Source organism: Aquila chrysaetos, chromosome 24, assembly GCF_900496995.4.
Source record: "Aquila chrysaetos chrysaetos chromosome 24, bAquChr1.4, whole genome shotgun sequence".
Taxonomy (NCBI): Eukaryota; Metazoa; Chordata; class Aves; order Accipitriformes; family Accipitridae; genus Aquila; species Aquila chrysaetos.
In genome coordinates this window covers 568854-596400 of record NC_044027.1, presented here as the reverse complement: position 1 = coordinate 596400, position 27547 = coordinate 568854, and the positions used below count along the sequence as shown (strand labels likewise).

The following is a 27547-nucleotide window of genomic DNA, read 5'->3' as shown; positions in this document are numbered from 1 at the left end:
TTTATGAGGGAAAGCACAGAGTAAAAATAAAAATGGCGGTTACCTTGCTGTGAAGTTGCTGTCCTTGCTTTTTCTCTCTGCCTCAACTAGTTCTAGTTCATAGTATGTTTTAAAGTAGTAGAAGAAGTTTGTTCGGAGGCTAAAAATAATTGGAAATACAGCTATTGTGTTCCCCATGCAGAATGACCTCTCTATAGGTGAACAAATGCTGACATGTGCCAGCTAGAACTTAATCTGCTGCAGAATTGACCTGTGGTGTATACTTAGAAGTAGCATAGGTGGCAATGAAAGAGTGAGTTTTCTTTTATTGTTCCGTAAGTTCTGGTTATGAAAACCAGATTTATCCTTTTAATGAATAGGTTATTTGCCCTTTTTAAATCTGCCAATCTCTCAAATGCAGATGTTCCAAAAACTTTATTGCAGAAGCATTTCTTAAAAGAAGATTATCTTGTAAAAACTTTCTTTGGAAATTTTACAGTTTTCTTTTTTTTAAGCTTCTTTTGATAATGTTTAGCAGGTAAAAGCGCAGAGGAGAGGCAGCAAATACATCTTTTCAAAGTTGCTCAGGGCTGTCAGGTTCTGCTGGCCAAGGGAGCTAAGTGGCTTTGGTCAGAAGATGGGCAACTGTCTGACTCTGCGGTCAGTCATCAGAAGGTGTTTTGGTAAGCACTTGAGAAGTGATTGCCAGAATACTCTATAAAATGCAACCTCCCGCTACCGAATTCAGCGTGAGGCTGCTCTTCTGTGTAGCAGTTCTGATACAGTCGGCGCTGCCGGCAGGGCATGCAGCCAGAGCTCATCTCCACAGGAGAGGTGGTGAGCTGGGCTTCAGGAGGGAAACTGGTTGGAGACACGTGACTCCGGGAGTGTGCGTTATTCCCATTATGTTCTCTGAAGTGGCAGCAATCTTTAATAAATGCCTTGCAATGAGGAAATCGGAATGTCTCTTACGGCTTTCATATCTGGTCTAGATGGGCTTTCCATTCTGTAAGAGACATGGGTTCATTATTAATCTGAAGGTTTATGTTTTAATAGCTGTTAGTTACCAGCTTCTTTTTTCCACATACTGACATACTCTGTTGAGGCTGTTTTCTTACAAACTACTGATAGCTATGAAAAAGAAATGCTGAAAAGCAGATGTTGCATGACCAAGTACCCAGCTGTGTACTAACAAAATGAATCTCATGGTGATTAGTTAACAATTCCTTGGCAGTCAGAGGCATATGTAAAACAGTAAACCCAGCATGGGGAAATAATAATAATAATAATTTTTAAAAAAAGGTATTTTCTGAGCTTAAAACATTGACAACATCAGTTCAACCATCTGTGTTGCTGAAGAGCTGACTGTGTTGTGGGTATGTCATACCAAGGTCAGTTGAACTGACTTAGAACTCCTTAACCCTTTATTGGTAAAAATATAACATTTCTGTTTTCTAAGCATGGGGTGCATTGTAATTTAAATGATGTAAGAGCCACACAGTGGATGTCTGAACTTAAACTGTCAATAAAGGAAAATAATCATTGGTGCCGTGGAGTTTTTACCTGCTTAGCCAACAGCAGCAAAGCACAGGAACTGACAAAAAAAGACAGGCAGCCATTTAAAGTTAACTTTTAAAGTTTAAGGTTATCTCTGTTACTGGAATGGAGTTGCTGTTGTTCTATCTATGGGTGAGTGCGTGCAAAGGAGGAAGATAAAGATCGTTATGACCTTCTGGCTATATAATTTAGAGCTGCGGCTGCAGTTAAAACAGTCTGCCCTCTGGAATAATTCTCTTCTGCAATGCCTTTTTTTTCCCCCTCACATTAGAGAAGTAAATGAGTATGTACTAGGCTGTGAATACCATCATCCTTCCCTTTTTGCCCCCTTTAGTGCCCTTTTTGTTCCTGCTGTCCAACAATACAGCACAACCGTGTTTTTCTGACCAGTGACTCGTCACAGGTGTAACAGTTTGAAGAGTAGGTTTGGAAAAAGCTTGTAAGTTGTGAACACTGCTGTTTAACACATGGGTATAAGGGGATTTATTAGATCAAAGATGTATTTACAAAATACAGAATTAACATTTAGATTCCATAGTAGCTGCTGTGGCGATATGGCTGGTTTTAGACATGTTTTCATGCAGACAGATGAAGGGAAGGTGCGTGGATTTTCACATTAAATGCTGGAACTGATCCATGTGTTCACAGGGTGGCTTTGTGAACTGGACATGGCTGCAGTGCTGTGCACAGCCCCGTGGGACGTTCCCCTGGGTGCAGATTTAAATTGAACCAGACTTGGTGCATAGGGATGTGAGAAATTCCTGAAGGGGAAGAGTTGTTGACAGGGGGTCGGTTAGTTGGGTTTCGTTTTGTTTTGCTCTGTTCACTGGCTGTCGTTTCTGAAAAAAGCTTCTTCCATGGTTGAATTGGTTCAGTCCTTGTTTACACATGCTGGTTAATGTTAGGATAGTGCAGGAACTGACATAAAGAATAAAAACATTATATTTTCTGCAAGACATTGGAAACACTTGTCTGATAATATAACAAGAAGTGTAAGGCTTTTAATTGTTATAATTTTGTTTGGTTTGTCATATGCATATAATCTGCATAAGGCATAAACCTCTCTACCAAGACGTGGTTTCCATACTGGGTTTAGGAGCCTTTCCTGCCTCCCAGCATTTGTACTGATGGTGCCAGTGTTGTTCTACAGTCAGATTGAGGAGTTAAGTTTTCCCCGTGCTGTTTGTCTGTGCTGTTTGTCTGATTGCCGTATGGCTGTGTTCAGGTTTTAGCAGCCTAGAGATGCGATTATGCATTCGGAGGCTTTGACAACCACTATCTTAAAATGCTCTGGGATAGTGGGGTTTTTCATTCAGTATTAGGACTGAAAGTATTGAGTGCTATGTCTCTTCTGTATTGCTACTCTGAATGTATTGTGTATATATGTCTGCACGGGACATGGGCTAAGATAATTTACAGTATCGTTAAGGACTTTTAAAATGTAAGTAGGCTTTAAACTTTCTTAAGTAACTTCACGATGTTAGAGCATATGCAAATAATAAAACTTAAAAACTTCAATATATATCTGTCCTGTTAATTTTTACTACTGCTTACAAATACTGTGCTTCAGGGTTGTTTTTTGTACTTCAAGAATATACTAGGTTGCCAAATAATTGAGTCTGTATTATGTTTCAAGCAAAAAATCATTTTTTCTATAATCCTGGCAGTAAATTCTTTGGTGGACTCTGATCCAGAACACTGTCATTTATGCAGACAGTAAGTTTCTGCCCAAGGAAGTAAACTAATTTAAATTAATTATATTATGAAAAACCCAATCATTCCCTGTGAAATATGGTTTCTTGTCAGAGGTCAGAAACATGTACATGTATACAGCATATGGAAAACAACAAAATATAATTATACTAATTGTCTAAGGTTCTTCAAAGTAGCTATTGTCTAAAAAGCTGAGCTGTGTGTCCCTTGTTCCCAGGAAGTGCTAAGGTAAAAGGCACAGCTGTAGGAAGGTAGCTGTTCCTGTAATAATATTTTTCCAGGTTAGCAACTTTGTGATGAGTGACATGGTTAGACCATGGGCTTTGCTCTGACCCGTGACAGGTCTTGCTCCACGTGTACCCTTTAAACTGCAGTCTGCTTCATTTCCTTAACCTGTTCACAGTATTGCATTTCCTTCTGTGTTTCCTTGTGTGTTGGTGTTGCTCATCCAGCAGCAGCTCGGTGTCTGTGGGGATGTGTAGCTGGTGGAGAGGAAGAGTCCTTATACCGGGGTGCGGTTCCTCCCTGGTGCCAGCGTTGCCTCTTGCGGTGAACCATGTCGTGGCGCTCGCCAGAGCCCTGGGGCCAGGAGGTTCTGGGTGATGGCTGAGCCTCAGCATGGCTCTTGACTAACCTGCGTGTTTGCACGTCTTTTCCTCTTTCTTTGCCACTTGCTGTTAAACTAAATCAGTACAGTAAATATTCAAATAATTCTCAGTTCGGTAGATAACTTTTTATGGGAAAAAAGCAAGTATTGCAATGTGGACTCAAATGTACACAGTGCAACTGAATCTCTTTAATTTTTTTTGCTGCTACTAGTGTTGCCCTAGAGAGAAAATAATTTCGAATTAGGTTATAATAATTGTACTTTTTGGTAAAAAATAAAAACAGGTGATTTTTGTAGGAATCTAATAGTTGAGCTTTTTTCTTAGAATGGAGTTGTGTCTATTTTTGTGATCTTGTGTGTGCTTAATCTGTAGGATAGGAATTGTTCAACTGTTCGATTTACTAAATCGCTTTTCACCGATGTTTTTTTTCCTGAGTCCTCCAGGGTCCAAACACTTTTATTTACGGAACATTTTAGAATGGGAACAATAATGAAGCAAATTTTTTCAGTAAATTGGAAGGCTTTGGTATCTATATCCTCCTGTAAATTTAAAGCTACTGCATTGTTTTGCATCACCATAGTGGCTCCTACTTTATGCTGCAATTTCTCTGCCTGCATGACCATAAAAATAAATTGTGAACAATCGGTTAGGACAAGAGATGTAATCAGTTAAAGCCTAATGAAGCTTATACTTCAGAGCAAGCTCATCTGCTAAAATATTACGTTGGCTGAATCGCTGCTCCAAGTGGGTGGTTTCATAATTGTGTTTCAAGTTAGGTTGATAATACACTCTTTTATCTTGATGATAGGTCGTTAAAGCCAATCTGCCCTCGGTCACTGCACATTTGTCGTGCAGACCTGCTCTCACGGAGCAGGAAGGTTGAGGAGCCTGTCTCCGTGTTGGAAACCTCTTTGGATGAGGTGTGTCCCACCCTCTTCGTGCCCCCCCCCCCCCCCCCCCCGTGCTACTCTCTGCAACGTGTCAGGTGCATTCAGTCGGTTGGCACCCACGTTGGCAGACGCAGGCAGCAACTCCCTGAACATTTAAAAACTTACTCAAACCTAGTGCTGAACAGCAGGCAAAAGCTGTTGGGTCACAGGTGTTCAGGAGCGAGCTCAGGCAGGCGGGTGCTCATCGTACTGCTCGCAGCAGTTTCTGACCCCAAGTACCTGTCTTACCTTGCTGGAACGTAAGTAACAAGAAGGAATATGTCAGCCTCAGCTGCCTGAGTTTGTTAGAAATTTAAATTAATATGGAAAACTGTGGAGGTGAGCACACCATTGCTTCTGACAGCCCTTCTGTAGCTTTCAGTGGTGATGACTTACACTACTCCCATGACTTGCTTTGGAGCTTGTGGATCGGCACCTTCAATGCAGTTGTGCCACGTTACCTCCTCTGATCTGCCTTGCTGTGGGGCTGAGTTTCTGCTGTGAAGAGTTGTGATGGGATGCTCTAGGACTGCCTGGGCAATGTCTTGCTTGTACTTTGCTAGGAAGCAATTGAATCCCAAACGCTGAGCAGTTCCTCTTTGCTGGCATCTGGCTCTTCACATTTGCTCCCCTCAGAGAAAGCACTATTTCATATTTAATTGAAAATCCTGGGTGCCATAACTGAAAATAAATCTTACTAAGTGAATAGGGATGAAATAATAGGATATGCTGCGCAAGGGAAAAGAGAAATTCCTTTCGCTTTTAATACTACATGATGATTAACTTAACACATAGGGAAATGTTCTTTCCTTACATGATGATTTCAACAACGGCATGCCGTTAAGATTGTAAACACAAGCTTCCCTGCAAAATTAGGTGATAGCAGAATTGTAGTTCACTGAGTGAAACCGGTGAGATTAATGGCTGTGACAGATAAATGTGTGCTCGTTCTCTATGGACAAGGTAGGAGCTTGCTTGTGTCTGAGGATGTGCTTTGCTGGTAGCTGAGCCCTGTCTTGTAGGTAGCTGGGATGAGTCTCCTGGCTTTTTTTGTACTTTTCATCTGTAGATATAGTGCCAAATAAATGATGGAAAAGACACGTGACTGACGTCTTCATAGAGGTGAAAGAGAGAATTACCTTATTTTCTGAATTGAAAGGTTTTTTTAAAGTATTTTGAACAATGTTGGTAGGTCTTGAATTATTTTATTTTCTTACGTTTAACTTACAGTGTAGTAACACTGTGAGTTGGGTACACTTGCTGTCAAACTGTACAGTGGATGTTCAGTATGTTCTTGGAGGCATTCTGAAGAAAACTTTAAATCTTGCAAGATTCCTTAAGGGTATAAGTTAACCACAACTGATACTAAATGCTGTTTTGTAGGTTGTGTTTTGAGAGAAAGTCTTTTTCATATTTTATTTTTATGAAAATTGTGTGACTTAGGCAAGCTAAAAGTTGCAGTGCTGTTTATACCAGCACTTTAAAATGTCAGCGTTGATACTTTTCTGTAACAAGCTTGTTTTTGCTGAGAAATGCACTGAAAAATGTGAGGAACATAAACCTATTTCCTTCCAGCCACACTTGTGCAAAGAGCATATCTGTGAGAAGAAACACTGTGCAGCCTTCGTGCTTGCTGTGTGGCATGTGTTCCCGTGGGCACTGCCCTGGCCTGTCTGCAGGGACTTTTCTGTTTCTTATCGGAGCACTGCGGTGCATGCTGGTGTGCCCCCGATCCTTGGCTGTTGTAGCAGACTGAATAAAGCATCTCTCGATGCAGAATTGCTATGTGAACTCTGTATGAGTCAGGCATTAACATTAGTCATGGCCAGTGCACATCTGGAGTTACAGGGATTTTGCTGACTGTCCATATTGTGCAGAGTGCTGGGGGGCTGTGTGTTGTTTTCCAATTAAACTTTGAGATGTCTCTAATCAATACTGCTGTGACATGGCACATCTGTTAATTTGATCAGAGGAGTGCTGACCTGGCATGTAGATGTTGGTGTTTTCCTGGGAGTCCTTGGGAGTGTGGTGAGGCACAGCTGTGTGATCTGCCACTTGAATTTACTGCTAAACTGCCTCTCTCTGGTAAAGCACAAGCTATCTGTTGGGAGTGCTGCAGCCGGGCTCTGGGAGTGTTGTGATTTCTCGAGCTCCTTGAAAAGCTGGTTTGAGAAACCCTAATTCCTTCATAAAAACTGCATAATGATGATTCTGTTCCTTAGAACAGGAATTGCTCCTTTACCTGTGTGTCCAGTGCTCAGCGGGGTCCCTGCCCTGGTTGGAGCCTGGGGGGTCCTGCAGTAAGTGGGGGTTGAGGAGCCCAATAGAACTGTGTGCACATAAAGCCCATCAATGATGTTTCCGCATGGGCCAGTGTGTGGGAGTGAACTGTTGTACTTGAAAACAATGCGAAGCAGAGACGTTTGGGATGGGTCAGGTATTTGAGAGCCCAGTTTGCTGTTGTGTGAACTTGGTTTATGGGTCCAGCTGCAATGGACCTTGTGCTGCTGCTCATGGACACAGCTGCAGTATGCCTTTGCTGTGAATGTTTTCTGTTGCCTGTGTTGGTTGGCCATCCAGGAGGTTTGTTCTGTTCTAGGGGAACAGACGTACAGCATCTTTGTGAGTATAGTATCTTTGTCAGGCTCCTACTCTGCTAAACTCCAGGCCGAAACAGGTTAGTGGGCCTAGAAATTATGCAGAGTGTAATTGCATGTTTTGCTTCCTATGGAAAGCAGGCTAAAAATAAACCTGTCTATCATTTGCATAAGTTCTATTCTAATCAAAACACTCCAAAAAAAAAAAAAAAAGGTCTTGGCATATGAACATGTACCCTTATGCTGGGAAAATAGTGCCAAGTCCCAAGCAGATTAAATCGCTTGTGTAATACAGAGCAGCTGCAAGGACATTTTTCTTTGGGGATGTGACTGAAATGTGTCATTCTGTAGAACTGCACACTGCTTAAGCAATAAGATATGGTATGTTATACGTACATCGGTGTCTGAAATGTCTGCCCTTGTGTTTGTCCTAACATAGCATCACAACTTTTGCCAAACACTGCAATAGGTTAACCTGCAAAAGTACCCTGTGTGGAATCCCTTGTTGGGGTGGGATATTGAAACATTACTTACTAAATGTTATGCTTGATATTTGCACATTAGCTGCAGATTATGGAAGGGAAGCATTAATATTAGAACAGGTTTGGGACACAAGTAACATTTTGTTCAGTTGTGTATGTTAATTGTGCTTTCTAGACCAAATTGGTTTGTTTGCTGTCTCAGTAAATAGTTTTCTCTGGTGTGAATAACTAAAATCTCACATTGTAAATTTAAGGGAATGAATGGAAGATTGTTTATAAATTGGGAAAAACAAGTGATAGTTACCCCAAGGAAAATCACCTCTTGTTCAGCTTACTTGTCTTTGTTTTGGAGTGTTCTACTTCTATGTCTGCTCAATTAAGAGCAGACTAAATGATTTATGTATTGTTAAAACCTATGACAACTACAGAGGACTCTGATTTCATGGTTCCAATGTCTGTATTTGACTTTACAGTATGAGTGTTGCAGTGACAGATACTACTCATGCCACGCAGCCTCTGTAGGTGTAGTGAGTTGCACAGTGATTAAAACTCAGCAAGGGATTGAGTGCCTAATTAGGAAGCCTTAATAAAGTGCTATTATTAAAACAACCCTGTATTTTTATTTTTTTAACATGTTTGCATATTACAAATTCTAATTGTTGTTCTGACCCTTTTAGATTGTTGTAACACACTCACACTCTTTTAACATGTTTGAGCCCATTTGTATGTTGCTGTACAGGCACCATCACCTGCACGGTGGTTCAATTAGATCATATTCTGTCCTGCTCAGTGTGTTTGTATTCACCTACTGTCACGATGTCAGAAACCTGTTGCCTCTTATGCTTTATGTTTCTCTCTTACTTTGAGAGGCATAGTTCAATCTTGCAAATCTACGGTTTGTTTTGTGTTTCAAAGTTCCCAGGCTGTGCTCAGTGAGCTTTCCAGATATCCCTGTAAATCCTTGTCTTTGTCTTAAACCTGGCAGTGGTAGAGGCTTACAGGGTGCAGTCTATCTGGATTCTTGTTCTTTATTATCAGTGCCAACACATCTTATCTGAGATAGAAATTGTGCCATTTTAGCGGATGGAGTATTGTGGGGACTGCTACAAAATGAGGAGGACAGGGACAAGCAGAGCGGCGGTGGAGGTGAGGAAGAAAGAGCAGCTACAGCTGCAGCCAAATGAAAGGATGCCTTTCCCTGCTGACCTGCAAGAAGGACAGCTTCATCTGGTGTATCAACAGTGATGTCTCAAGGGTGACTTTCTGCACACACTCTTCACTGACTCTTCCCCCCCAGCCATCGTAATAGTATGAAAATACAAAATGCTGTCTGTGAGCTGAGAGCAGAGTATATCTCTTCTTTTAGGTACTAACCCATGGTAATTAAAACCAAATTCTCTGCAGTGAGTCTTGGTTGTTTCAGCAAGTTGTAAAATGCTTCATCTTTCCTGTGAGTTAAGTAGGATACATGCTGCCTCCCAGTGAAGTATGGGGGAAGGATCTTGAGAAAAGTAGAGGATTAAAATATCTCTTGAAAATATAGAAAGTCTTTATAAATAGGCAAAACTCTGTTGATATGTTCAGTGCTTTTTTTCACTTCTCAAGAAAATACTAAATCGAAGAGAGGAGAGGAAACTGTCCATATATAATATAAAAGGTCAAACTGTTCTCTTGTGGAAAGTTCTTTTGCATTTTTCTTCCCTACTGTTAAGTTGAAGGAAATGGTTATGTTTGCATTTTATTTGAAAGCCATTCATTATTTTAAATCACTTGAGTTCTACTCATATCTCCTTCAGTGTCTGATCTTATATCAGAAACAGCTGTACTGTTCTTTGTGCCTTGCTGTTCTCCTGTTTAATAATGGTACATTAAAATACTTGGCGTTATCAGAGAAAACCCTACCCATTGGTAATTCTCCTGACTGTACTCCCATGGTTAATGGATTTTTTGCATGTGCAGTGTATTACTGTAATCATTTCTGATACTAGTATGCTTGAAGCTGGCATCTGGAAATTTGAACTTATTCAAAGACTTTCATTTTAAAAATCCTTAAGGTTATAGGCAGAAAGTGTATTAGGCTATGCAAACTTTTTTGCTACCTATGCATTGCACAAAACCAACTTAAAATGATGTCTGCTGTCATTCCACAGAAATGCCTAGGCTGAGAATGTCTATAGGTGTAATGAGATGCAGAAAAGAAAAAGTAGCATTTGGTGAAAAACAATGAACTATGTGGTCCACCAGTAATTGCCAACATTTCTCATTATCTCTGTGTACTAATCTTTTTGGTTTTTTACATGTATGTTTTGTTTCGTGTGAACCCCACTAAATGTATATACTTCATTTTCATGAAAAGATACATACCTGTTCACAAAATTGTGCTTGGCTCTAATGGAGATTCTTGTAACTGAAATAGTATTGCTGCAAAATGCTGCTTGTTTTTGAGTCCAGTAGAGCCTTTATCTGTCACTGTCCTACATACGGGTTTCCAAATGCAGCTGGTCTTAATTTACAACTTCTTCTGCGATTCCAAAGCAGTGCGTGTCACTGTCCTGCCATGTGTTAGCTGGCCGCAGGCGCCCTTGCGGAGATGGGGCAGTGCCTGAGGAGCAGATCAGAGGGAAGGGGCAGCTCATCTGCTGGGAGCTCTGCGCTCCTGCTTCTCCAGCCCTGGCAGCCCAGGGCTTGCACTTGAGCTTTACTGATGCTCTCCTTGTTTGGTATGTGTTCTGGCATGTGAGCTAAATGCTTTTGCTTTTAGGTGAAGAAAAGCTGTGATTGTTGTCCTTTGTAGTTAGATGGGAGCTGCCCTCCGTGGGTGCAGGGGAATGTCCACCCACCCTGCCCACAGAAGTTCTGTGCTCTGGAGCTGGGGGGCATGAGCTCAGGGTAGGTGGTAGAAGGTGATTCTTTCCTCTGTTAAAAACCTCTTGATTTCACAGTGCTGGATCTTTACTCTTCGCTTCCAAGATTCAGCCTACTATGATGCATCTATTTGCAAACGGCAGCAATTATTAGTTGGGTAACAAGTGGTTTTTTTCATGTACCAACCAAATGGCTCTGAAAACTCCATCTAAATGCCACCTGTGTTCTGCCAATATTTTCTTTCTTCTTCCTTCTGCACTTAAACAATAGATTTTTTTTTTTTTTTCATGGTAGATGAGGAACCCAGCCATGGATATTCACAATCTAGAGGCTTCTGTTACAGTTGACTCTGCTGTTTCTGTACTGCCAAAAATAAAAACCTGGAGGATTGCATACAGGCTCCCACTGTTTACATTTCATCTCCTGTCCTTCTCAGCTCCAAGTGTTTTTTCAGAATAAACAATGCATTATTTGCCAATGCTTTTTTTATTTCTTAAAGATTGTTTGGGGATATGCCTTCCAAAGCATATTTTAGTTATCTTCAAAATTTGAAAGGCTTTGATGATGAAGTTCATAAGCAAACACAAAGCCAAATTATTTTTGCATAGGTTTACCAACAATGGGCTTGTTTATTGGTAGAACATTTCCAACCCTGTAAGATTTCAAGGAAACAGTACAACACAGTGTGCTGTGATGTTCAAGAATGAGGATTGAGAAACTTTATCTCCCTGAATCAGTCACCACCTTGACTGAAGATCTTAAGGCATTATCTTGTAAAGGCTTGTGTTGATTGCCTCTTTGATCATTTTTAGTAATGAGCAATGTCCTAAATCTGTAGGCTTAAAAAGTCAAAACTCGGAGTTATTGGTGTTTTCTAAGTGTATTTTAACAAAAATGAGAAGATCCCCAAAGTGAAGTGGGATGTACATACTGTAATGAGGCTTGTGGCAACCTTGTTTCTTAAATCTGGATAAACAGTTTTTCATTTATTTCAGAAGGACTGTAGAACACACTTCCAGTATTTTGAATGCTATGGTGTATATGATTTACTAAAACTGTAAGGCTTATCTCTACTATAATTTCCGTAGATAAGAAATATTACCAAGAATTTACTGGACAGCATATAACAAACTACAATTAAACAAGCCTTTCAAAGTAAACCTTTCTAATATCTTTCAGCTTTCAGCTAGTAAATGAGTCTGGCTTAATGGATTATTGTGGCTATGAAGTGCCTTGAGATTTTTTCTGTACAGTAGACCCTATGTAAATTCTTCTATGAATTGTTCTGTGTCTATCATGTTAATGTAATTAGATGAATCTGACATACTTACCCTTTACTTTTTCTGAATTTGCAGAATATCTTTAATGACACAGCCATAGTATAGCTACATAAAAGATCCTTAATTCAATTTTCTTTAAAGAAGATTGACACTAGCAACATTTAGCCACGTAACAACCTTTATTTTACAGCATGGTAATCGGCAAATGCTCTACACCATGATTTCTCTTCAGTACAAAGAAACAAGATTTGCTATTGTAGTTAAAAGTTTACAGGTTAGTTGTTACTTGGAGGAATTAAATTCCTTCCTCTGCTGCTTGGGCAGGTCCTGCCACTTGTTGGTGAGGTCTCCTCCAGTCCTGCTTCCTTCATTCTATGCTGATGCTCTGGGACTTCCCACCTGTGCCAGTTAGTCTTGTGTCATTACTCTATGCCTTGGAGTATTTGGTAGGGATTTGTAAAATCAGTCTCATAAATGTAGCTATTTACATAGTTCTTCAATATTTATTAAATGTCCAGTTCTTGGATGCATTGCACAGGAAAACGGTGAGCAGGACAGCTTGAGAGTATGCAGAGCAGGTCGGGTTCACCGGCAAAAACCTACCCTGAGTCTGAACGTCCCCTGAGTATATCTCCATAGGACATTGGCATGCAGGAGGGTAATGATTTTCATATGGCTAGTGTTTCCTAAATACCTTTATGTGATGCAATTAAAAAGCATGGTAAAATAAAGCAAATAGAGAGCAGTCTCTTCAAGCTTTCAGAACGCTGGGATGTGCTTGGCAGGGCTGTGTACAAAAGCTCATCACAAAGGAAGAACAGTGTAAAGGACTTCTCTCGAATTGTCCTTTGCCTGAAAGTTTTGATAATTTCTCAAATACTTTTTTTTTCCTTTGTTATAACATGTTTTCTCCAGATGCTGAAATAACTTCCAGAACTGCACAACAAGACCGATTTGGATTTTCCCCACACAGATGCCATGCGAGGCTGCGTCTCTGCCCCTCTCTCCTTTCCATGTTCGCTCCACTTGTTCCTGAGCCTCTTGCTCATCTGTGTACATTCATCACCTAAACCTGGGCTGTCTCTGCTGTTCCCACAGTTGTGTCACAGCTGATGCTAACCCTGTGCCAGTGGCTCTAGTCTGCAGAGTTTCATGTTATCTAAGATTTTTTTGGGGGAACACTCGTGTAGCTTACTGAGTGCAGCATGGCTTAATAAAAATATCTTTGTTGTCCCTGTCTGCAGAGAATAAACTGACTGAAGACATTTAGTAGAGGGAAATTCACACAGCCCAGCAAGCTTTAGTGAGAGTCTGTTAATGAATATTTGAAAGCTTTTGTAAGACCTCTTACCAAGGAATACAAAAAATATATATTAAAAATATTTTCTCCTTACAGCATTATTCTGAATCATAATACCTCCTTTGATGCCTATCTGTATTCCCAAATAGTTCAGTTTTATCTGTGCTCATCACCTTCTCATCCTCAGGACTTTCCCTTCTCTCATGAAGCAACTTTCCCAAGTCATTTCCTGATTCTCCTTCTGCTGATAACAGTGTCGGTAATTTCAGAAGAGTTTGGTTCTTGATGTTTGTTGGTCTGTTCTCAACCCAAATCTCTACAAATGATCCTGGGTTGAGGGAGAAGGTGAGAAGTCTGTCGGTATGGCCAGAACAAATTAAAATATATTTTTTCTCTTTTTTATGCCCTTTAATAATCTAAAGGGGGGGGTATTTTGTCTTTGTAAAATACATCATTGGTGTTTCACATCCAAAAATAAGTTTCTAAGGTATTTGGCTCTTCTCCCATGGTTTGTTCTGGGAAATCAAGTTTCATTCTTTACCTCATCTATTCTGTTCATTGTCAGGGGAAAAATCTATGTCTTGTGACAGATTGCCGTTTTCGGACAAATGTCGCTACCTACCAGTGATACAGCAAATCAAGATGCCCTTACAATATCTGAGCCAGAGACCTGCCCACTATGGCCCTTTGGAGAATCTCTGCTGAATTAGTCAACGGTTGGCCTTTTCTGATGTCGGATCTGGCAATCGAAAGACGTGATTAATTTAGACTTTGGGAGCAGAGCAGCGTGGACCTACTGCTGTTTGAGTCTCATTAAAAGGCAAACGACAGAAGCATACATGTCACATTCCTGAGATGATTATCTGCTTTTGGTCTTTTGAACATCCTTGCAGTGACTTAACTCCAAAGCAGCTGGTAATCACCAGATGGCACGTAGGTGCTTATTGAGCCCTGTGGCCTGAACACAGTGATTTTCTTACTCCTTATCTCTTAGAAAGTAATGCTTCACCTGACAGTGAGCTTGATTGCTCTTTGAAGAAGCAGCAGTTACCTAGTGAATGAGCAGAAGTTACCTTGAGTGGAGATCAGTGGATAAGGGGACCAGTATCTCTGTTCCCAGGCGGATTGCTGGCCCCGGATGTGGTTGTCATCTCAACTTACTGGCCTGAATTTTCCTAGGGAGCTACTCTCTGTAACGGTCAGACCCCAAACGTAGGTTCTTGCATGTGTTACCTGGAAGAGGGACAGGGAAGTGTTGAGTGGGAGCATGTCCACGGAGCCCTCGGTGGGTTGTAGCACGGGAACATGAGCTGCCGAGCAGCGCTGTCAGTCTCAGCCATCCTCAGCAGTCCCAGGGCTGCTGGCCCCTTTTCTTCTGTGAAAGAAAAGCAGACTTTTGCATAGTTATCCATCGATGTTTCTGCCCCACAAGCTGAGGAAAACCGCACCTGCTGACTGTGTCAGACATTCTCTAAATGTTGCTGTCTCTTTCTAATTTAATTGAAATAATTTGAACCTCCCACGTGTTTCTTATACTGGGAATGTAGGTGTGTATTTGTTAGGTGGGCAGCATCACAGTGCAAGTACTGGAGGCTGTGTCACTTGCTAGGCTCTTCTATCTTTTCTGTTAATACAGTGATTCTCTTGCATCCTTTTAGAAAGAATTTGTGTTCAGTGAATGCATGCGTTTGGATCTGTAACTTGTGTTCAGTTATCATATATGAGTAGTTGCTGAGGAATATCATAAAGTTAATGTGTTGCACACTAATTACAACTGGGTTTCTTAATGCAACGTATCTGCTTTGTGTAGCTGAACATTTCTTTAAACAGCTTTTGCTTAGTCACGTCACAGATTGCTTAATCTTACTTTATGTATTGATAGCCTAGTTTTAATTAAACAGTAACTGTTTTCCACTTGATCAACCACAATAATTCCTGTTTTAGTTAGCCACTTTTGAGCAAAGCCATTTAGCTGTTTTATTAGCCCTTAATGTGTGTTTCACGTGGCATTTTCATATTCGGGGTTGCCTTTTGCGATTGCTGCTTATGTAACACATCACCCAGCCGAGTGTAACCTTGGAGGGTATGGAGTTCTGTTTACACTTGTGAAACTCTGAATTTACATGATGAAATTCTGTTTACGTTTCTCCTCTGCTTTGTTTCCATCGAGAAAACAAAATTGTGTAGCAGCACCTCATGTGTGCTTTTTTCCTTCTTTCACGCTTCAGCAGCCCTGTGTGCAGTAGGGCCGAGGGCGTCCGGGGAGCGGGGCGTCGGGTGACAGGAATTTGGGAGCGCGGTTCAAACTCCCCAGGCCCATCTGCATCGCGGCCCCGCTCGGGGCGCCGAGGCCCGCTCCGGCCCGGCCCGGCCCGTCCCGGCCCGTCCCGGCCCGCCGCCTCTCCCCGGCTCTGCTGGCGGCGGGGCGGGCCGGGCCCGCGGCCCGGCGGCGCCGGGAGGTGGCGGCAGACTGCCGCGGCACCGGCTCCTCGCCGCTGCCCTGCCCGACCGCTCAGGGGCCGCGCCGCCCCGGAGACCGGCCGGCCCGGGGGAGCGGGGCCCGTTCCCCCCCCCGAGCCCCCCAGCCTTGCCTCTGTCCTGCCCCAGCCCCGGTCCCCCGCCGGGGACACCCCCGCCCTGCCCTGGGCAGAGGCCTCGGCTGCCGCCCTGCCTGCTGTGAGCTTTTGAGGGTTTTTTAACCCTTCGGTTCGCCAGTGGAACACACCGGGACTGCGGACAGGCTTTTTAAAAATTTACTCCGAGAACGAGTACTGCCCCATCCCTGAAGTGTTCGAGGCCGGGTTGGATGGGGCTTTGAGCAACCGGGTCTAGCGGAAGGTGTGCCTGCCCACGGCAGGGGGGTTGGAACGAGGTGGTCTTGAAGGTCCCTTCCGACCCCAACCATTCTCTGATTCTATATTGAGGGAGTGCAATTCCATTTTCACATCTGGTCCCTTAAAATATGTTTTGTGCTAAAGGCTACAGTGAAAGTGTAAGCCGTAGTAATGAATTATATAGTTTAATAGGAAAGTACTATGCTCTTAATAAACTGCTACTTTGAAAAATTGCTTTTATAATTAACAGTAAAGTATTTTTTGAAAAGTTGGAAAGAAGAACGCTGTGTACTCATTCATTTGCCCGTCAGCATTGCAGCTCCTTATTAGCATATAGATGCCACTGTCTCTAGGAGTTGTTGGCATGGAAACTTCAGAATATAGCTCCCCGCATAGTGTGGTGAATACGATGTGCCGTGCCTCTAGAAAGTTGCCACCTATGTCTGCCTGCCTAAAATGTGCATCAAAATGAAATGGAGAATTTCCGCGTGGTCTTCAGAGTGATTTGTGGGGGATGTCGCAGATGGACTCCATGTACTAACAGCATTAGCCAGACGTACTTGTGACATTATTTTGCTGTGACTTATTATTGGGCAGCAGCATAAAGTCTTCACAGATTGAATTCTTAAAATTTATTTGCATATTTAAACTTTGAGCTTTGCTGTTTCACCAGCATTGCTAATTTAGAAACAGCCTTCTTTGTGTTGAATTCTAGTAGTACCATGGCAATACTCATCTGTTTGCAATTGCAATGCATATACTTTAGCAGTTCCATGACAGGTTGCATGTATAAATAGCTATCTTTGTCCTGCTTAGGTACAGCAGCAAAGGCAACTTTACTGTTGCAGTTTATGGTGTGATGAGAGATGAAAGCCACTACCCCCGTTTTTCGCAATGTCTCTGTCACTCATACTTGCCTCTGTCCTTCACAGCGCTGTATTTTGCTGCAGTGGTACTCAAGGCTTTTTTTCTTCTGCAGTCACTTAGTTTTCTTTACTGAACTGCAGTGTGCATATCCTCATTCTTTGTGGTTAATTTAAATTAAACTGAAAACAAGAGGCTTGTGCCTGTTCATCTTGCAGAACCCGAATGGTATAAAATACATTATTCCTCTTGACTGGTCCCTGTGTTGCGTGTGTCGTCCTTCACAGAGAGCTCAGCAGCAAAACAAACACCAACCCGACATTTATTAGGTCATTTTGGAGAGCCTGATACATGAAGTTCTCCTAAAAGCCTGCGTGAAACAATGCAAGGGAGCATGTTCAGCTCCTGAAGGAGGAAATATCTGGCTTTTGCATAAGAACAAGCTCTGGAGGTTGCCTAAAGCATCCTTACTATTACTTTATTTTTCTGCTTTCCAATGCACACCATTCTCTATGTGACTTCCTGTCATTTTCTCTCTGCCTGCTATTTTGTCTGACTTTCTTCTGTTTTCCCCAGGCAATCCTTTCAATCTTCAATTTAGTCATCTTGGTCTCAGAGTATAGTCCAGTCTTCAAGGTTTTAATGTTAAGATTAACCCCTTAGTGTTGGCATATCCTTAGCAGCAGCTTTGGTTTTACTTTTTTTTTTTTGGACTGAGTTGATACTTATTGAAGAGGGTTTATGAGCTTTTAAATTTTAAAACATGAAGAGGGTAAGATCAGTGAATAAAGTCTCTATCTCTAATTCTATATCCAGTACAGATTTTCACCTCTTGCCAAGTTTTGTCCGATGTGGAGCGCTCTGAACATAACTAACAACCAGATTCATCTGCCTGAGTGAAATATGTGTGTATTGATCTGCCTAAGTGAAATATGCTTGTATTGTTAAAGTGCAGTGCTATAGATCTGGCTTTGACAGGGAGATGGATGGACCATTTTAGTGGTAAAACATTTTTTAATGTTGAGAAACCATCTTGTCTACAAATAATAAAGTGATTTGTAGTAACAAATGGAAAATATTTTTCTTGCTGGAGATTACACCATTTGTTTTCATTTTCTGTGGCATGTTTTGCTCATTATGCTGCAGGAAGCAAATCCAAAGTTTTATAAAGAACAGCTCATGATGGCAAAAGAGGGAATTGAGCTGGGGGCTTGCTGTCATAACAACAGAGAGTGTCAGACCCCGGGGAGCTGCAGAGTTACTGCGAGTTTCGTGTTTGGGAAGGAGTCCGGGGGCCGGGGGGATGCTGCTCACCCCACCCATGTTAGTGGGAGTTGCCGTACCGTTTGTATAACTCCTGGAAAGCAGTGAGGACTGTACTGCAGTGTCGTCTCAATGCTGTAGAATGCTCTTTGTGTTTCTGGGCATAATTTTAAAATAAATGATAGTGTTAAAGGAGGGTGAGAAATGGACTTCATTTGAAGCTCAGGGCTTGTGTTAAGCAGCAGGCGTGCTGCCTGTGTTCCTGGGGGCATGTGTGGGTGTGCGGTGGGCTTTTCTTTGCTTGGGGGCTTAGGGTGGTTTTGTTTGGGTTTTGGTTAATTTATGGACAGCACAAACCTCTACAAAGAGAGGGCTGATAGGTAATCTTGGTTTTGCTTTTAAATACTTTCCAGCAGAGGTAAAAGGGCGCAAATTGAAACATGGTTTGCTGTTAGTGAATGGTGGTAGCCGAGTTAATGTTTGAGAGACAAATATAAGGTGTGTATCTGCCCTTAACTTGGCAAAAAGGGAAGGGAAAGTGCAAACTTGCCAAAACCAAAACATGCAACTGACTTTGCAGCAGTGACACATGGTTGGGAAAACTTCGTGAGTGGTGGAAGGGTTTTGGGGGTTTTGGTTTGTTGGTTTTTTTCCAAATTTGATGCTTTATGTAAGTACAGTAATCTCAGTTTAAGGTGTAGGTGAGCTTTGTATTAAGGCTGATGTGGGTCTGTGGCCCATTTCATTCTGGGGCCTTTTGAGCTAGTCTCTTCAGCAGCTGGCCTTAGTAGGCTTCAGAGGCTCCTGTCAGAATCACTCCTATGGCAGGTTTATAAATTTGTAACTTGTTGCTGACATAATTTAAAAAGAGCAGTTGTCTGTTCCAGCTTTTGTTCCCGCTGTTGTGATACACCAGCATATGCCTGCTACTGGCCATCTCCTAGGTTGGGTATTGAAGACAAAGACTTGAGTCTTTTTCCCTAAAGCCCCAACTGTTTTGCTGTAGTATGTAACTTAAATTTGTCAAGGTCACTGAACCCTATTTAATGTGCTTTCTGGGAAGATGACAGGGTACAAAAGATTGGTTTTGTACCCTTCTGTCAGAAGGATGAAGCCCTAATACAAGAGATCAGTTATTTGTGTGCTGAAGGGGCCGTGGTTATCTAGTGATATGACAGATTCGCTAATGATGCCTGACAGAAGTATTGCAAAGGAATAATTGTAAAAAAACTCTTTCCTATTATGTAGTGTTTTTAAAAAGAACATATTTCTTTTTTATAACATCAAGAATGCAGATTCCCATGTGACAAAATACTGAGTTCAGGTGCCTAGCCAGTAGGTGTAAATTGAATAGAAAGCATTCTTACTATATTTTGAAGCAGTTTCCTGGCTATAGAGACTTTTAATTTTGGTAATAGATTTTGTATTTTAATACTTCTTATTGATGTCCAAACAATTCCAGAATATTGTCACACTCTTGCTTGGGAGACACTGAGGTTGGATGGCGGTTGCTCAGCTGTGCTTAAAATCACCGTGCCAATTTACAGCAGCAGAGAGTCAGGCTTTGGTAGCGTAGAGTGGCTTTTCCATTCAGGTCGTTGCATTTAGAACAATCCAACTCTTCCTGCTGCTTTCTTTTTTTGAAATGTTTATAGCAGTGAAATGCTGTTCTTGTTGTGAGATCCTGCTTAATTTTTACAAGTTATTCTTGCTTGTTGTTCTTTAAGGAAAAGTCATCAACAAAGACTTGCGCCACTACTTGAGCCTTCAGTTCCAGAAGGGCTCGATAGACCATAAACTCCAGCAAGTGATCAGAGACAATCTCTACTTGAGAACCATCCCTTGTAAGTATGTAAAGATCAGCCTCATTTGATCTGTTCCTGTTAACCATCACATAATTTGAGAGCTTTGAATGCCTTCACTCTTAATCTGGTTTATAGTTTTACCTTGCAGCAGGAACTTCTGTAAATGACTTTGCTAGAATAGTTTCGTATCTTAAGTTGCAATGAAAAGGTACAGCCAATATGGACTGACAAAACAGCAAAAACTTCAGAATTCATAGCTCAGAGTGTTTTAGTATTATCTGTGTTTTACCCTTCGGAAGTTTTTCAGTTGTTGTTAGAATAACCACAGCTGCCATGGGAAATAAATCTTCCTCAGCATGATCAAGCAGAGCAAACACGTCCTGATTTTTGTCAGTGTATTGCAGAAAGAGGAAACTGAGACCTTGAGAGGGTCGTGTGCATTAGGCAAAGTAGCGCAGCTGGAAGGAGAGTTGCAGGAGGGTTGCAATGGCAGAAGGTACAGGGGAACTGTTGTTCGCTCATCTTGAGAAGACCATACAAGGAGGTGGTGGCAGGAGGGAGAGTGAATCTGTGGCACAAGAAGAGGAGGAAGGAACAGCGCATGGACAAACTTCAGTGTCACAGCAAGAATTAATTAGTGAGAGAATCTGGATGGACCTGTCTCATCAGTTATGCCAGCCCTTCTGCTCTTGAGCATCTGCTAGCATCTTTGGTCCAACTGAGGCAGGTGTTAACTTGCCTTTAGCGAGGTGCCTAAAGGTTACTGCTCACATGAGTGGACATTTATAGAAAGCACCATTCAAGGTACAGGATGCTCTTACAGCTGCCAAATACCCTGTCATTCCTTCTCGCCCTTCTGCGCCATTTCATTTCTTAATTATCACAAGATCATCCTTTACCTTGTCTCAAAGGTTCACGGATAAAAAAGGCTCATCACCAACTGTATTTAAATATTCATTGCACTAAAAACTTAAAAGTTTGTCAAGTAACATTTTTGTAACTACTGTGCCCAAAAGTTTGTGACTTTCTTAAAAGATAATAATAGTGAAATGCAGTTTATTTACTAGCAGTTCTTGTTCATGCTGCTGCCTGAAAAAATTGACATATGCCTTTAAAATGCTATTAGGTTATGGGCAGTAATGAATCAGTGGAGTCCTTTCCAGGAGAGCTTTAATTAAGCTATTATAACTATGGGAGGCCCATATTTATAGACATAACACTTTGAGAACTTCTGCATTAACACAGCAATTTACTGATTACTTTGAAAAAGCTTACCTACAGCCAGGGTTTGGAGTATAGCTGAATTACGCTGAATTACGCTCTAAATTGTAAGGTTAAAAAATAGTTTCTGTGCCCAGTTATGGATTTGGTGGCCCAAAAATCAAATGTGCTTAGTCACGCTGACGTTATTGCAAATTAATGAGTTGATACTGGTGGAAACAATGGAGACATGAAGCACCTTTATAGCTGTGTTAAAATACCACAGCTGTTAAACAGCCCCCCAGAATCCCAGACTGCAACTGCCTGGCCCAGGCGTCGTCAGCTTCCATAGAAGTAGTTTTTGGTTCACTGAGCATAAGAAAGAATTCTCTCTAATTACCTCGCCCAGCCTTTTTTCTCCACCTTCCTCAATACAACTGTCGCACCTACATAATTTATTGGCCTAGTTTTTATACGTTATTGTTTACTTGCTCACCAGTGTTCTAACTCTTTTCTTATTGGAGTGACATCATCATTGCATAAAGATTCAAAAATATATTGTTTTTACTGAATTGTACAGCAGGCAGCACTTGAGTATCTTACAAGAGTGTTTTCTCTGTCTTTTCAGGCACTACAAGGGCTCCCAGAGATGGGGAGGTCCCTGGTGTAGACTATAATTTCATTCCTGTTGAGCAGTTTAAAGCACTGGAAGAAAGCGGAGCCTTGCTAGAAAGTGGCACATATGATGGTATGTTGATGAAGTTTAATGGAATGGGAATACCCAGTACTCATGTCCAGTATCTTGGTCTAAGTGTAGCTCCTTGTACCCAGGAGGTGCCACTTTTCCCGCCCATTGATGGTCATTACACTAGTAGAGTGGCAATACGAAGTCTATTTTTAGACTGAAGAGGAGTAGTGGTCTTTTTTTAAAGCTCTCTACTAAATCACAGGTTGTCCTTTCAACCAGTCTTAATGCCATCTGATTATTTTCCCTATTGCATTTTTGAGGAAGCATTCTGAAAATGTTTGTCTATGCTTGGTACAATTTTGTGTTAACAGAATTCAGTCAATTTTGTTTAAACCTTTGAGAACAGAGCCATGTTCTTCTCAGAAGCGCACATCAAAAGGACAGGAGGCAAGGGCAATTCTGATACAACAGGGAAAAAACCAAGTATTTTGCAATGAAAAATTGAACAGTGCTAGACCAGATTGTCCAAATCTGTAGCAAAGTTGGTTTTGTTAAATGTGATGGGGAAAAACATTGTAATGAAGGTAGTGAACTGTCAGGAACTGGTTATCCAGAGGAGTCATGGAGGTGCCATTGTGTGATGGGTTTTTGCTTTGCTTTGGTTAGTTTTGAAGGGTTTGATGGCAGTCAGAGATAACTTCCTCACATCCCTGTACTCTGCGGTGGGGGGATGGACTGAACCCCCCCTTTTGTTTAAAGTGGGAGGGAGGAGAGACCAGTTTGACTGGCTCAGCCCTGGGATGTCTTGCACTCCTGTGGAGCACACCTGGTTGCAGATGGGTTTCAAGTAATGATTGCCTGGTTTCTACTGCTTTTTACTATTGAATGACTTACCTCTTGACACTGTGAACAGAAAAAATTGCAAACATCTCGCGTTGCTTTTTGTATTCAAGTTTATAAAACCTGAAATATGATCTGACTATATTTTTTTCAAATACATAGTTGTACTTGAAGGCAACCAAATTACAACCAAATTTTCAGAAATCCTGAGCATGTGCAGGTTTCATTGATGTTCAACAGAATTTACCAGATCATAAACCTGCCTGATTTTTACATATGTTTAACATATATTTGATTAAAGCAACTTTAATATGCATCTAGAGGACTTCTTTGGTAGGTGGTGGTTTACTGGCACTTAAGTGTTTTTGATTGATTTCCCCCCCTGTCTCCAAAAAAAAAAAAAAAAAAAGTCCAAAGTAGAAAATTCTGTGAAAGGCTCTGTACCTCCTTGTTTACATGTCTCCTACTGTCTGTTAACACCTTCCTGTCTGGAAATCTCCTAAACAAATTTAGACTAAACTAGCACTTCCTCCCCCACCCTTAGCACCTCTTTATCTGGCTGTCACCACTTTGAGCCTCACCCTCACTGATATTTTCAGAAGGGTTTCTTATTTATTTTTTTTACATGGTCAAAACCATATCCAGCCACCAAAAGTTACCCCAGCAGGAATTCTGGGAAGTTCTCCTGCTGTGTGCTCAATTCCCTAATAAAAATCATATGAGCAGTCAGGAGAGAGGTCAATTGCTGAAATTCTTTTCCAGAAAACAACAGATGATTCCTAGTCTTTGTGTTTTAGACTTAAATAATGAAGTAAAAATCTGTTCATTTTTCTCAAGTACAAATCATTTTTAGGTGAAGCTATATTAGCAGCTTTGTTTAGCAAGTGTATTGTCAGCAGAAAATTGTAGGCCTGTAACTTTAAAAGCAATTATTTGTAACTGGTTTGTGTAAATAGATACTTTGTTTCTGCACAAAATTAATTTGCTTTTTGACTTTAGTGTGTTTCTGTTGCTGCATATTACTTTGTTAATCAGTTAATCAGTATATAGAGTAAGAACAATTGATTTTCACTGTTTTGCTTCTCTCAGACTGTTCCCCAAGTCTCTTTATGGAGCATTAGTGAATTCCAGGCAAAGTAACAAATCTGTCTTTTTCTTTTGAAAACATGTGGAAGGATAGAAATTTTGAATTAAATCTATTGTTTTCTGATGTCCAATAGCATCATTGGCAAAAAGACACTGTAGGAATAAATAGGTTTTGACTGTTGAATGGTTTTTGATACTGCTGATGTCTTCTTTAAGAAGTTAAGTTGCAGTTCAGGTCTTTCGCCAAAAACACTTCACATGGGCAATAAAACGTTCACTGCCAGTACTTTCAGGATGTATCAGTGCTTTAGTGACCTTGATTTCTGTCTCATTGTCAGGTAATTTTTATGGTACTCCGAAGCCTCCAGCAGAGCCCAGCCCCTTTCAGCCTGATCCAGTGGATCAAGTTCTTTTTGACAATGATTTTGATACCGAATCACAGAGAAAAAGAACCACATCTGTCAGCAAAATGCAAAGGATGGACAGTTCTCTCCCTGAAGAGGAGGAAGAGGAGGAAAAGGAAGCAGTTAATGGCAGCGGAGGGATAGGTTGGTTGACAAGGGGAGAAATTCCCTGAAGTATTGTATGAATGGATAAGAAGTATACAAAAAACATTTATGCTTGCTTGAACCGCTTCCTTAGTTTTGGTAAAGTTTGAAGGCGTTTTTCTATTCAGACTGGTGTTTTTACTTGATTTTGAAATTATCTTTTAAAAAGAAACAGCTGTTCTCCCAGCCAGATGTGCAATTGCATCATAAAATGCACTGCTCAGTAGAGAACATGTAGTGCTGGGTATCGGCCAGTTGCATGAGGAGGAAGGAAAAATTTATCCACTCTTCAAATCATGGAATCCTTTGCAGAGTATAATTCATACCCTGTAAATGTTATTGTTTAATTTTGAGGAGATTACTGAATTTGTATGCAGGAGATTTTAGTGAAGCGATTGGTTTAAGGGGCAACACTAGCTCATACTGTAAAATCTTCACGTGATTTTGGTTAAGGGAACTATTGCACAACCTGAAACTGCCTGAAGGGGAGTTTATGGAGAGAAATAAAGCAGAGTGCATTGAGACTGCACCAGTGTCCAGTCGGACCTTTCAAAGATTGGCAGGATGCCCTCTTTCTTTCGCTGTCATGGTTACTCATCTCGAGGGGGAAGAACTGGTGGCGGAGAGAAACCGTCACATTGCATTTGCAGATGATCCTCTGTGTGACTGTTTAAGACAGACTTATATTGACCAGACCTGACCTAATCTTGCAAGCTTCAGGGCTGGCATCACCACAGCACAGAGCGGCCCGGTGGCCGGCCTGGTTGTTAGGTGAAGGTCATGGACATCGTCATGTGATGGAGGATACCGAGCATAACCTTGGGACTGAAGGGTGGAGGCTTGCATTTAAAGTTTTCTGCGGGGATTTTTGGGAGCATTTTCTTCTTGTGGCTTGAGGGAGAGTGGTGTTTGTTTTATTGACAGTTTGGGTCTTCTCTACATTTTACTGTGGTGCTTTGAGGAATATTGGTAGGATTTGTTTGGTTTTTTTTTGATGGCATTACAAACACTGTTCTTTATGTAGGAACGGCAAGAAAGTGTAGTGAACTTTGATTTCTGCCAGCATTGATTTTTCAGGGTAGGGTCAGACACATAATACAAGGCTAATTCTGTTTGACAGGGGAAGAGCAGAGTTCAGTGTTTTCATGTCAGCTTTTCAAAGTTCACAGCTGAAAAAAAAAAAGTGGAAAAATGCACATCACATGCAGGGACATGTTTGACATCCACTCATAGCCAGATTAAGAGGGTGGTTCTTTGTGAGAAACAACATCTGACAAATAGTAACACTTTCCCTGAACAACTGCAGAAAACAAAGAAAAACATTCAGATTCTCCTGACTGGATGAAACCTGTTCCCAGCTACAACCAGACAAGCAGCTCCATGGACTTCAGAAATTACTTGTCGAGGGATGAAACTCTGGAACCACTGCCTAAGAACTGGGAGATGGCCTACACTGACACTGGCATGATCTACTTCATTGAGTGAGTAGACTGACACCTGTCAGGGGTTGGTATGCCCTTCGGAGGGGAGAAATGCTGATGGGCTGCAGTCTAGGAAGCTGCCTGCTGCTCTTACACCTCTCTCCTTCTGCTCTTACTGCTTCTATTTCTCTATGAAATTTAATCTGTTCCTACTGTTGTGTTCCTTACTGATAGTCATCTGTGTTGCATACTTGTATGATTGCCATCAGACAAGAAAGCCTTATGGTTCCACATGTAAAGTCAGTTTGTTTGTAATATGAGTTTTGTGTCTCACAAAATACAAAGCTGGGTGGGTATTGCTAAGTGAGGTATAACATCATATAAATCTTCACTATGTCAAATTTCTGTGAAATCCAAGAGATTGTTTATTCTTTCTTCACTGCTTGTGTTCCTTGGCTGGGAATGCACACTTAAAAATACAAATAGCACAGATTAAAGCACAGGGTAGGAAAGTAGCTCATATGTGCACATGTGAAACAGCCTCATTTATGAATTCTAAGGCAAAAATGAAACAGAAACCTTACTGAGAGTTAAGCATAAGAAGAGGCTAAAAATACTTTTTCCTTCCAGGTAGAAACAGCTGCTGTTCCCACACGAGCTCTCAGGGGCAGGGGAGAGTGTTTGTACCTCTAACATTTCACATCTGTCCTGGAGAGTCTCCAGTGTGCTGGTACCTCTGAGCATCATTGTTGTCTTTTCTTTTTAGCATTTTATGATGTGACTGAGACACAAAAAAAGGTTATATTATCTAAAGGCTACAGTTTGCCTATGGTGGTAAATATTTAAAAGTAAAAGTAAAGCAAAGTTTCTTCAGTCTGAGGGAGTTCTCTTCTTTTTATGGCATGTGTTCTGCTCCACAGTCATAACACCAAGACAACCACGTGGCTTGATCCGCGGCTCTGTAAGAAGGCCAAAGCTCCTGAAGATTGTGAAGATGGAGGTGAGATGTTCGGAATTCGTGTGTTACCTGTGACTGATAAATGTCTGAGTTTATCACAGCTGGATACAATCCATTACTGCTGTGGTGGAAACTTTTTCCTGCTACACGTGGCTCTGGAACAGGCGGTATAGTGCTGAGTGTCCCTAGTTTGGTGGCAATAGGAGTTTACATCAGACTGGGGAAGTCCATAGTGTATTTTCCCTGGAGCAGTAGAATCTGACTGAATCATGGGTTTATCTGCATTCCTGAGAAGAGAATGAGATATTTTGTTCTGGTAACTATCATTGCTAAGGAGAAAGCTGCATACATTATTGACGATCTCACTGGAAATTGTTGTGCGGGTGGAATATGGCAGGAGGAAAAGGTCTATAAGTGGTAGAATATAGGAATAATAAAGAAGATACAGCATAATACCTATTCCTAATGATACCTATTGCATGTGACATGATATAATATTTGAATGCATAAGTAGGGAGAACAAACTGACTACTTTCAACTCTTCACGCTGTTGCTTCAAGACTTACAGGTCAGGTTCATGATTGGCCTACAGACAATTCCTGCAACCGTTTACTACATAGTCATGCAATTTAGTCAGCTAGAAAAGAGTACCAAATAGCTCTGTCACTGGCAAATGCCTGACATTACAAAAGCTGAGGCAGACTCAGAATAGCCTGTCGTCTTCCTAAAT

At 41.3% G+C, this 27547-nt stretch overlaps 1 protein-coding gene across 7 annotated transcripts in view; it reads left to right on the top strand.

The window, feature by feature from the left end:
- MAGI3 (membrane associated guanylate kinase, WW and PDZ domain containing 3) overlaps positions 1 to 27547 on the top strand; it is a 75315-nt gene that overhangs the window by 18270 nt on the left and 29498 nt on the right. For all 7 annotated transcript variants that reach the window (XM_041119572.1, XM_030000995.2, XM_030000994.2 and 4 more), the window contains exons 2-6: positions 19999 to 20115; positions 21905 to 22024; positions 24229 to 24438; positions 25745 to 25919; positions 26780 to 26859. In XM_041119572.1, coding sequence (XP_040975506.1) covers positions 19999 to 20115; positions 21905 to 22024; positions 24229 to 24438; positions 25745 to 25919; positions 26780 to 26859 — 702 coding nt within the window. The remainder of the gene's footprint in view (positions 1 to 19998; positions 20116 to 21904; positions 22025 to 24228; positions 24439 to 25744; positions 25920 to 26779; positions 26860 to 27547) is intronic.